Source organism: Plutella xylostella, chromosome 26, assembly GCF_932276165.1.
Source record: "Plutella xylostella chromosome 26, ilPluXylo3.1, whole genome shotgun sequence".
Classification (NCBI taxonomy): domain Eukaryota; kingdom Metazoa; phylum Arthropoda; class Insecta; order Lepidoptera; family Plutellidae; genus Plutella; species Plutella xylostella.
In genome coordinates this window covers 5,667,295-5,678,114 of record NC_064006.1, presented here as the reverse complement: position 1 = coordinate 5,678,114, position 10,820 = coordinate 5,667,295, and the positions used below count along the sequence as shown (strand labels likewise).

Genomic DNA, 10,820 nt, shown 5'->3' with positions numbered 1-10,820 from the left:
ATTAATCATCTCTTAAAACAAACATTCACTAATATCTACTCTTAGTACTATAACATTTAAATCCTTTAGGTAGGTCATCGAAACTTTTGTATAACATTCTTAGATCAGTCCTGCGACACACGTCCCTGACTGCTGGGCGCCTTCCGACGCCGTCAGAGCCTACTCTAGACCAGTGCTCCCTCCATTTACCCAAAACACAATTACACTTAGCCATTTCATCACTAATCCCAACCAATAAGCTGCTACATTTAGCCGTTTTCTTAGCGCAAAGGTGAAGAGCCTTCCAAGACAAATACCGGAAATGATTTATACAATAGACAAATAATGCATCTTCCGGTTTGTTCTTGTTTAAAGTTTCAATAATCGAATTGCAAAGTTTAACGGTCACACGTTTCTTATACAGCGCCAAATAGCTAGCCATTTCTTTATCGTTGCTGAGAATAGCTAGTATTGTGCAGAATTTATTCGCCGACAGACATAATGTTGTATAGACGTGTCTCCAAATTAATTCTTCGCTATTGTAGTGAAGATTGAAAATATGGCCGTTGATCGGGATTCCGGATTGTCCGATCCTATTTTCTAAAAACTTATATAAGTTTGCCACAGCACTGGAAAATGCGATTTTGAAGCACATTTGTCCGGTAAAAATGTTAGTCGCCCGACTCACTTGTAAATTCGCTGTGTTGTAGCTGTATCCCAAGAACGATATATCTGTTTTCTTTTCAATACTCGGGTGGTCAAAGTTTACGACAGTCTTTACATAGTTAACATTGTTGTAGTTAGACAAGGCATCTAAGAATTGATGAGCTTCTTGTAAAGAGTCGGTGATGAAGAGATAATCGTCCACAATGCGAGTAAAGAACTTCAGTTTTGATTCAGATTTCTCTAAGAATGAAAAGTACATGGCATCTAAAGAGCTGTAATACATTTCTGACAGAGCTGGGGAGTATGTGTAGCCTTGCACTAGACCTTTGTTCCACTGATAGATGGTCGAGCCAGCTCGCACCGACAATGGAGTCCGTAGCTCAGAAACCAATTCTTTGTACATAACAGCTATTTTTTTCTTCAGTGCTAAGTCTTTTTCAGTTTTTTGAAACCGGATGTGGTGATCACATAGAATTCTCAATAGCTTCTCTCTGTTAATTGAACCAAATGCATTGGATAGGTCTGCTTTCACAAAGTATAGTTGTGGTTTTCCGAGCGTGATCCAGCTTTTATACAGATTTGTGTATTCAGATTCAATTTTGATTGGCGGTTTTCCTGTAAGCAGTCTTAAGAAATCAAATCTTTGTTTTATCTTCCTTTTTTCTGCTGAGGTCCTTTGATTGTTCTTGTACCGTACTATAGGCCTGTATTCGCGTTTTCCTTTTAATATCAAACATAATTTTGGTACATCCTTCTTAGACATTTTTAATTTTAGGCGTTTCTGGGGACTAGATCCTTTTTGGTATTTTTTGCTTAGACCCTGTTCTTTAAAAAGAACTTTGGTACTCACCATTGTGGATATTTTCTGATCGTAAAAACTTTGCCATTCATTTTTCCAAAAGAAATACAGCTTGTAATCATCTGGACTCAGTTTAGTTGATGCGACGTAAAAATTCAGTGATATCATTGGTGAAATTATATTTCTGGTAATCCACACCAACAAATGGCATAAAATATTCTTAGCTGTGATTTCCGGGTAGGAACTCCAAGGGGATACGGTAAAGTCCCATTTTTCTACTAACGATCTATCAAAACATGTTCTCCTTTCATACTCAACACTACAAAGTTCGTAATCTTCTTGAAAAGTTTTAAATTATGGTTCCCGCCAATCAACTGTTTCGGAAGTATGTCATATAGTGCCGCCCAACATCCTGACATAACATGATCCTTACCGATTGGTGATAAGGGTGGTTTTTCACTGCTTCTCAGTCCAGAAAAATATATTTTAAAATCATCCTTGCCTCTTTGTTTTAAATTAGTCCTCATATCGCATAATAAAGAAATAAGAAAAGGCGACAATTCACTCACCAAAGCCACTGTTAGAAATATCTGGTGTAGGAATTCAGTTGTTTTAGCCTTCATAGTGTTTGCACTAACTATGTTTCCAAATGATCTCACATTTTGTTTATTCACGAAAGTTTGAGATAAATTCACAGGTAAATCCATTCTTTATAAAATGAAGGGTAGTTAGATAGAGTAAACTTCTACAAGTAATTCGTACGCACAAATAATTGTTATTTGTTCACAGTGAATGCTGGCTTGAACCGGCGCCGGCGCAACATAAACATTTTAATTCAAAAGGGGCGCGGATTGACTTGTTGAAACTTGTCGACCCCTAAAACAAAATCAAAACGTTCCGTTACTCAGAGGGTACCTATTCATGTATTTGGGTTAACATTATAAATATAGTTTAATAGGTATACTTAATAAATATATATAATAGTGCAGGGTAGAGCCTCAGTTTTATTTTTCTAAATAGGTAGGTTTAGGTTACTTTTAAGTATAGGCATTTTCCTTTTCATCAGTAGTGATGGGAACAATTTATCGGTTTTTGATTCTATAGATGTGTAGCGTGAAACATGTGATTATGTAATATGATAAAATATGTTAATAGTGTTGGTGTTGTTTACTGATGATTGTCATGCGTAGTATCCGTATCGCGTCTGTGATTGAGACGGAACTACATTATCTCTCTATGTATTGATAAAGTTTATTTATATACGTTGATAACTGTATATTGTGCAGATAAATCAGGCCCCAATGAACAAAATATTGGTTTTTATAACAGTTTAACACAACCTGTCATTACAATAATGGCCAAAATGATTACTGAAGATTTATTAAAAATATTTAACAGTGGTGTTTCATGTGTGTTACCTGAAAATTTAATTAACAATGTTCTCAAATACAACCCCACTACTGAAAACTTGAGTGTGTTAAGTGATTGTTTCAGTTTAATTAATAAGAATGTTTACATCGTGGGTACTGGTAAAGCAGTAAAAAACATGGCAAAAGAGGCAGAAAGAAGTTTAGATTGTAAACTCAAAAGAGGCATTATAAGCATACCAGTGGGCACACTAGATGTGAATTGTAAATCAGAGAAACTGGAATATTTTGAGGGCGCTGAAAACAATTTACCAGATGAATTTGCAGTATCTACAACAGAGAAAATAAATGATATGGTCCTGAATCTGGGTGGGGATGATGTGCTATTGGTGCTGATATCTGGTGGAGGTTCCGCGATATTGACCTTGCCTAAAAAACCTATAACTCTTGCCGAAAAAGCTGCCTTGGTGAAGAAATTAGCAAATGCTGGTGCTAGCATTAATGAACTCAACATTGTTCGTAAGAAATTGTCTGATATTAAAGGTGGAAAAATGGCAATTAAAGCCCAACCAGCACAAGTTATATCTCTAATACTATCAGATATTGTTGGAGACCCCATAGACTTGATAGCTAGTGGCCCTACAGTGCTAAATAAGGATAAACCTAATGATGCAAAAGAAATAATTGAAAAGTTTGATTTACTTGGTGGGTTGCCTGATTCAGTTATCCAAGTTTTGAATGAAAAACATGATTTACAAACATTTCCAGAAAATAATATAAAGAATTATGTGATTGGTTCAAACAAAATAAGTATTGATTCTGCAAGTAGAACAGCCAATGAACTACTTTACTCACCCATTCCACTTTCAAACATAGTAACAGGTAATGTGAAGGATATTGCAATCAAGTATGTGGAATTGGCTAAAATATTCAATGGTTTCATAAGAGGTACTATAAATGTGAAAAGTGCAAAGATGGAACTTGCATCACTTGAAATTCCTGGGATTAACCCTAATGTCTTGGACAAACTAGACAATAACTTCAACGCTAAAGGAATTTGCCTTATTCTTGGAGGAGAAATAACTGTGGAAGTGAAAGGAGATGGCAAAGGAGGTAGAAACCAACATTTAGCATTAGAATTTTCAAATATTATAAATGATAGGAAGGGAGAATTTGGTGATTCTAATGTGTTTCTGTTGAGTGCTGGCACGGATGGCATTGACGGACCTACTGATGCAGCTGGTGCTATAGGGTACCTGGGATTACTAGAACAAGCAACATCTAAAGGTATAAATGTACAACAATACTTGGATAATAGTGACTCATACAACTTTTATAAAAGATTTGCTGATGAAAAACTACATGTTATAATTGGACATACAAATACAAATGTCATGGATTTACATATCATTATTATAACAACTGGAAATTCATAATAAGTAAAATAATTAATTATGTATATGTTTATATTAATATGTGTATTTAATAGGAAAGGTAGTCAATAAATACATAGTAAAATATCTACAGATATGTTTATTTCTTACCATCTATTCTTTAGTGTATTGATGCTTATGTTGATGGCTTTAAAAATAGATTTAATTTATCTTTATTCTTTAACTTGGATGAGGCCAGAACAGCTTCCTTGCAGAGACCAGCAAATTTGTCTTTCTTCTTTTTATTGTTTTTTATAACTTTTGGAGCTTCTTTTATAGTACTAGTTATAGTGTTATTTTTATTCTTGAGTGAAAATACTTCTTGTGTATTTGAGTAAACATTTACAGCTAATTTCTTTTTGACTCCTGGCTTAACTTGAGATACACTTTTTGAAATAGCTGCAGGGTTATTTTTAGCTTCTGTTGGAGAAGCTTTAGGTGTTTGTTTCGTAATTTTGTTAACACTTTTTTCCGGCTTTAGTGCGGGAATCACTGATTTGTGTTTACAAATCAAACAGAATCTCTCAATTTGATTGCTGTGTAATAGTTCTTTCTTTTTCTGTAAAACAGTTTTGTTAAGGATTGTTTCCTTACTTATCTTTATTCTTTGTCTTTGTTTTTTGCTTAACTTTACAGCTGATATCTGCAAAAGAAGAAAACAGATGAACACAATATAACCTAATAAGTACCCTACTTTTACTGATATCATACCAGACAAACTGTTTGCGGTGGGTGCCTAGATCTATGGTTTATGAAGATTATTAGGTGGGTAATAAATATAAACTCTTCTATCTTTCAACACTGAAAACTCATGAAGAAATACTTGCCTTAAAATAAATCTGCCTGACAGGGGATTGAACCCAGAACTCACAGCACAACAGCTAAATTACTGAGTACAGAGAATATAAACAATATTTCCGCACAACCATACGGATGTTAAAAGAAATGCGTTTCTACTCACTTTAGTTTCATAAAACCCAACTTTCCACTCGTTGCAACAGTAGGAACATCTCAAGTTTGATGAAAATTGTTTCGTGGGTAGGCGATGACTTTTTGTAAGTTCATGGCAACGTATCCTGAAAATAAATTATCTACTTATTAGTTTCTATACTTTACCACCCATGTTATATCAAATTTTATTAAAAAATAATAGTTTTTCTAACTTACAAATAGAAACTTTTTAAAAGGTGATTTTGATGTTCAGTCGTATTAGGAACTACAGCAGCGGCTTTATACAGAAATGATACTCTTTGCTCAGTCATCTCCAATGAAAAGCCGACGTAAAATCTGTAAAAACCAAATTTGTCTGTATATTTTTGAAAACTTCTAGGTTATGTTGAAGTATTTGAATTGATCATAGACAATTATTTTTATACTTTTGTTAGTGATAGTGATGGGTATCGGTAATAATCGGTTTCACTATTTTGTTACCTCTCAGTCATAGTCTATGGGCAAACAAAACAACACACGATGGATCGGACTGTGTATGGACTCTATCCATAGAGAAAATAAACCTCTATCTTGTCTACGAATGCAGCCTTTAGAATAAGGAGTCGTGCGCGGAGATAAAATATCTATGGCCGGTTTGTGCTCGTTGTTTATGGAGTAGACTAGACATTAGTTTTTGGTAGTATTATTTTCTCTATGGTTTTCGGTTTATTTGTTATTGTTTTGTCTTTTCATTCAAAATACTTTTTAGGAATTTTGTATTTGGCATGAATACTTACTATGAGCGAGCCAGGAATAATAAAGAGACTGTGCGAGGAAGTTGTTAATCGAATAGCAGCTGGAGAAATCATACAAAGACCAGCCAATGCGCTGAAAGAATTAATAGAGAATAGGTTAGTTTTGAACCTAAATACCGGCTGCAGTAATAAGTATTGTAATGTGTTAGTAAATTACTTAATTAAATATTTCTGTGTTCCAGCTTGGATGCTAAATCTACGAATATTATAGTAACAGTGAAAGCTGGTGGTCTCAAATATTTACAGGTACCTAATTAAAAAAATAATTCAACTACTCAGTCTGTAAAATTTAACTCCTATCACAGTGTTGGTATTGTAAACTTGGCCTATTTCTTTCCAGATACAAGATAACGGAACAGGTATAAGAAAGGACAATCTGGACATAGTCTGTGAACGTTTCACCACATCCAAGCTCCAGCAGTATGAGGATCTCCGGGAGATCAGCACATATGGGTTCCGAGGGGAGGCGCTGGCCAGTATCAGCCACATCGCTCACTTGACTATTCTCACCAAGACGGTTGCTGAGAAATGTGCTTTCAAGTTAGTAGTGCTTTATCTATGTTATACCCTACAGCTCTGTCTCTACCCAAAAAGGAAAAAATAATTTAACTACTATTTGGTACTCAAATAGAAGTAAAATTAAATTATCTCACAGTCACATTACTTATCACTTTCTCCAAATCACCCAAGGTCAACTTGAAGAGAATGCTTGTGGCATTAAGTTTGCCTTTGTGTAATAAAGTATTTAATGATAATAATAAGTGTCTCGAACAATATTATGTATAGGATATAATATAATCTTCTAATTTAATCAAATTATTATCCATTCTAGAGCATCCTATGAAAATGGCAAGCTCAAAGGTGCACCGAAACCATGTGCTGGCAACAACGGTACCCAAATAACAGTTGAAGACCTGTTCTACAATGTCATAGCCAGGAAGAAGGCTCTACGGAGTCCGTCAGAAGAATACTCACACATTATGGAGGTGGTTGGAAGTTATGCTATTCACAACCACAATGTTGGGTTCACATTGAAGAAGTTCGGGGAAGTGGCTGATGTGAAGACACCCGTCAAATCTAGTGTCATTGAAAATGTTAGGATTGTAAGTATGGACAAAGTTGGTGTTAAGTAGATGCAGATATTATCCTGTACTATGCGTCACTAAATTAACTGGTCTATACTGCGTGGGTCTTTCATAGATGCACATCCTAAAGTGGGTAGCAGACCTCTTCATTCTGATCAATTTTATGTGATATCCCAAGGTCATTATAACAAAAGTTGTTACATTAAACAAGAGCTCTGTGACCTACTTTCCGAAGTGCATCACCCTGTATAAGTACATTAATAAATAATAATAAGTATACCTTTTACTATTCCAGATATATGGCAATGCAATAGCGAGAGAGTTGATGGAGATAACTCTTGAGGAAGAGAAACTCAAACTGAAGATATCTGGATATGTGACCAACGTCAACTACTCTCACAAGAAGGGCACCATGCTACTGTTCATCAACCATAGACTTGTTGACTCCCTGTGTAAGTCATGTAACCCCCGTCGAAAAAGAGACGAGTTATAAGTGTAACATGTGTGTATATGTCTGTGGTAGTGTAGCATGTCCCAAATGGCTGAATCGATTTCCGTATTATTTTTAGGGTCATAGGTAATGCTACCCTGAGATCTCATAGCCATATTTTATCAAAATCGGAATTATGCAACTTTTAGTGATGAATGTTGGGTGGTTATAAATTATTGAATGCTATGGTGGAAAAAATGGCGAACACAAAAGGAGGCCTATAATAATAGTGGGCGATACAGGGCTGATGATGATGAGTAGTGGTCAATTGAATTTGTGTTTAAATCATGTGTTTCCTTTCAGCAATAAGAAAAGCCGTGGACTCCATATATTCGACGTATCTCCCTAAAAATGCGCATTCCTTCGTTTATCTCAGTATTGAATTAGGTATGTAAGTAGTTATGCACTTAATTTCTGACCCCAACTAAACGTCCATACCTAATTCGTCACTGTAAAAAGGACGAATTCATTGTATAAGTGTTTCAAGAGCCTAACTTGCTGAAATTTATGGATAAGGAAATTAAACAATTCAACTAGATTCAAAGTAAGACAAACCAACATACAATCGCATTTACAATTTTGTTCCAGATCCAAGAAACATAGATGTGAATGTGCACCCCACAAAACACGAAGTTCATTTTCTATACGAAGAGCAAATCATAGACAAGATAAAGGAGTGTATTGAGGCCAAACTGCTCAGCTGTAACTCTACTAGAGTTATGTATACTCAGGTATGTTAATATGCTGGATTAAATTTATATTAAATTAAATTTAAAACCATGAGTAAATGTCAGTGGCTAAGAAAGCCTCTTTCTGGTAGCATTGTACCAGGCTATACCTAATAAAACATTCAGGAATGGAGAAAAAAAAACTTCGTTGAATGGAGGGTTGAATCCCAAGCGCCATAAATAAAAAAATAGTGAGTTACTTATACATTTTGCGTCTGTAAAGGCGCAAAGATCATCATCAAAAAATTGCAAATTGGTCCATAACTTGCGCAAAATTTCTGGACATACATACAGACGAATAACGAAGAGAACCCCTTTCGAAGTCAGTTAAAGGACTGATAATATTTGTTTTTATATTGCAGGCGCGGCTCCCCGGCGCCACCATGGTCGATGAGATCGTCAAGAAGACCACAGACGCAGCTCGAGTCAACCCCAACAACATGGTCCGAGTCAGTGCTGACACGCAGAAAATAGACAAATTCTTCCACACCAAGACCAAACCACCCGATACCGACGAATCTAAACCCATGGAGGTCGAACAAAATGATGATGAAAATAGAAATGTAAACACAGTCACAGATGAAATAGAAAAAGCCACTGTGATAGACAAAGAAAATAATGAAGATACATTAGAACAATCGCTAATACACGAGCCAAATGAACAAAACAAAATACCAGATAGATGGAAGTCTTACACGTCTGATCAGGGAAATATCACCTACATAGATCCAAAGGAATCGTTCAAAACGAGGACCTTTAAATACGAGAGGGTAGAGACTAAATTGACCAGTGTGAAGCAACTCAGAATGGATGTGGAAAGCAAATGCAATATGAATTTGAGGGAGATACTGGCGAATTTGATCTATATTGGGTTTATCGATTTGAGCAAGTCTCTTATTCAGCATTCCACCAAGTTGTATTTATGTGATACTACAAGATTAACGTGAGTTTTATGATTCCAAATACTTAAAACTTAGTTTTAGTTAATATTCATTCTGCACCTTGCTGTTGTGTTAAAAAAATATCTATTTATTTCAAAGCACGTAAGCTGACATCTTTACATAAGACTTATTTCATTTTTGGGATCCCCTTGGAGGGTCGCAATGCGTCTATAAATTGATTGCTTTTGCACGCGATTCGCTAAGCTAAAGGTTCCGACCAATCACAACCAAATATCATAATTTCAAATTGCCCTTCCCTTGCTATTATTTTTATAATATGCCATAAATTCTCGGTGCTACCTACTTTCTGATTAACAAAATAAAGTGTTTTATTCCAGCGAGGAGTTATTCTACGAGACGATGCTGTACGACTTCCAGAACCTCGGTCTGATCAAGCTGTCGACGCCGCTGCCTCTGGAACAGCTGTTTATGTTGGGACTGAGCGCGCAGGAGGATGAGTGGAACCCCGAACTAGGTACGTGAAGGAGTATAGTCATTAAGGATAAAGAGAGAAATTATACAGGGTGTTGCTAAAGTGGTATACTGGGTCAAAAAGCGGAGACTTCCAAGTTATACTTCTAAAAAAACAATAATAGCCCTATTCGTAGGGCCTCTTCCTACTTATGTTACGCCATTTTCATATTGTTTCTTTAACTGCCTGCTTTATAGTATTAGATATACACAGAGCTATGTTATAACATGAGTACCTTCGCCCGTAGTCTTCATGCTTGTAATGCGGGTTGAAGATGCTTAGAAACGGGGTACTCAACGTAGAAAGTTACCACTTTCCGAAGAAATAGCTACTTTTAACTCCACCTTTGCTTCAGTAATTTCACATCAAATCTATTATTTCGTTCACAGGAGACATGAAGGATATGGCTAAACAAATGACGGATCTGCTCGCGAACAAGAGACCTATGTTGTTGGAATACTTTTCTTTGGAGATCACCGGCAACTGTGAAATTGCAGCCCTGCCTCTGCTGTTGGGTAAGTTGAAACATTGTCAGTATCACAATCCTATACAGGGTGTTGCAAAAAGAGTATACTAAGCCGAAACCTACGTGTGCAGCATGTGATATGTTGCCACACCCTGTTTAAGGATTCATAAGCCAAGCTGCCACTATTTTTTTCAATAGCCTATTTATTTTCCCACTTCTTAACAAAGATCCTCCCCTTTTTTTCTTCCACACCCTTTTTTCCTGTGTGACCTAATTTACCAAACATTATTTGCAGACGGACACACGCCATTTATGGGCGCTTTACCGACGTATCTCGTGCGTTTAGTCACCGAAGTGAACTGGGAATCCGAAAAGGATTGTTTCGACAACTTTGCGCGTCAAACCGCCATCTTTTACTCGCAACCCAACCCGGATAACAGCCCAGAGGTGGTGAAATCTGAGCAATGGAAACAAGAACATGTTATATTCCCAGCGATTAGAAGGAACTTTTTGCCCCCGAGTAGTTTTGTTACAAACGGGGCGATGTTACAGATAGCTAGTCTGAATGATTTGTATAAAGTGTTTGAGCGTTGTTGAATTTGTGTTGTTTGTTGGTAAGAATAAAGATTTTATTTTTTATCGAACTGTT

At 36.2% G+C, this 10,820-nt stretch overlaps 3 protein-coding genes and 1 pseudogene across 4 annotated transcripts; 2 read left to right on the top strand and 2 right to left on the bottom strand.

Annotated features, from left to right (window-relative positions):
• Positions 1 to 28: 28 nt before the first annotated feature.
• LOC125488540 lies at positions 29 to 2,154 on the bottom strand (annotated as a pseudogene).
• A 29-nt stretch (positions 2,155 to 2,183) lies between these two features.
• On the bottom strand, positions 2,184 to 5,627 carry LOC105381994. 2 transcript variants are annotated; one of them, XM_038111348.2, is made up of 4 exons: positions 5,412 to 5,627; positions 5,206 to 5,320; positions 4,356 to 4,887; positions 2,184 to 2,320 (listed from the first exon to the last, which is right to left on the bottom strand). In XM_038111348.2, exons 1-3 carry the CDS (start codon positions 5,504 to 5,506, stop codon positions 4,381 to 4,383), a joined length of 717 nt encoding a protein of 238 aa, XP_037967276.2. In that variant the 5' UTR covers positions 5,507 to 5,627; the 3' UTR covers positions 2,184 to 2,320; positions 4,356 to 4,380. The 2 variants fall into 2 exon arrangements, with proteins under 2 accessions (XP_037967276.2, XP_048486507.1); XM_048630550.1 differs by lacking the exon at positions 2,184 to 2,320 and having other exon boundaries at positions 4,325 to 4,887.
• Positions 2,629 to 4,331, top strand: LOC105381992 (glycerate kinase). Its single transcript, XM_011551807.3, has one exon. The coding sequence runs from the start codon at positions 2,799 to 2,801 to the stop codon at positions 4,245 to 4,247; it is 1,449 nt and encodes a 482-aa protein (XP_011550109.3). The 5' UTR covers positions 2,629 to 2,798; the 3' UTR covers positions 4,248 to 4,331.
• A 242-nt stretch (positions 5,628 to 5,869) lies between the features above and the next one.
• LOC105392667 (DNA mismatch repair protein Mlh1) lies at positions 5,870 to 10,815 on the top strand. Its single transcript, XM_048630547.1, has 11 exons — positions 5,870 to 6,085; positions 6,172 to 6,235; positions 6,330 to 6,529; positions 6,822 to 7,092; positions 7,370 to 7,526; positions 7,868 to 7,951; positions 8,153 to 8,295; positions 8,655 to 9,235; positions 9,572 to 9,708; positions 10,095 to 10,220; positions 10,467 to 10,815. The coding sequence occupies exons 1-11, from the start codon at positions 5,973 to 5,975 to the stop codon at positions 10,766 to 10,768; spliced, it is 2,178 nt and encodes a 725-aa protein (XP_048486504.1). The 5' UTR covers positions 5,870 to 5,972; the 3' UTR covers positions 10,769 to 10,815.
• Positions 10,816 to 10,820: the final 5 nt, after the last annotated feature.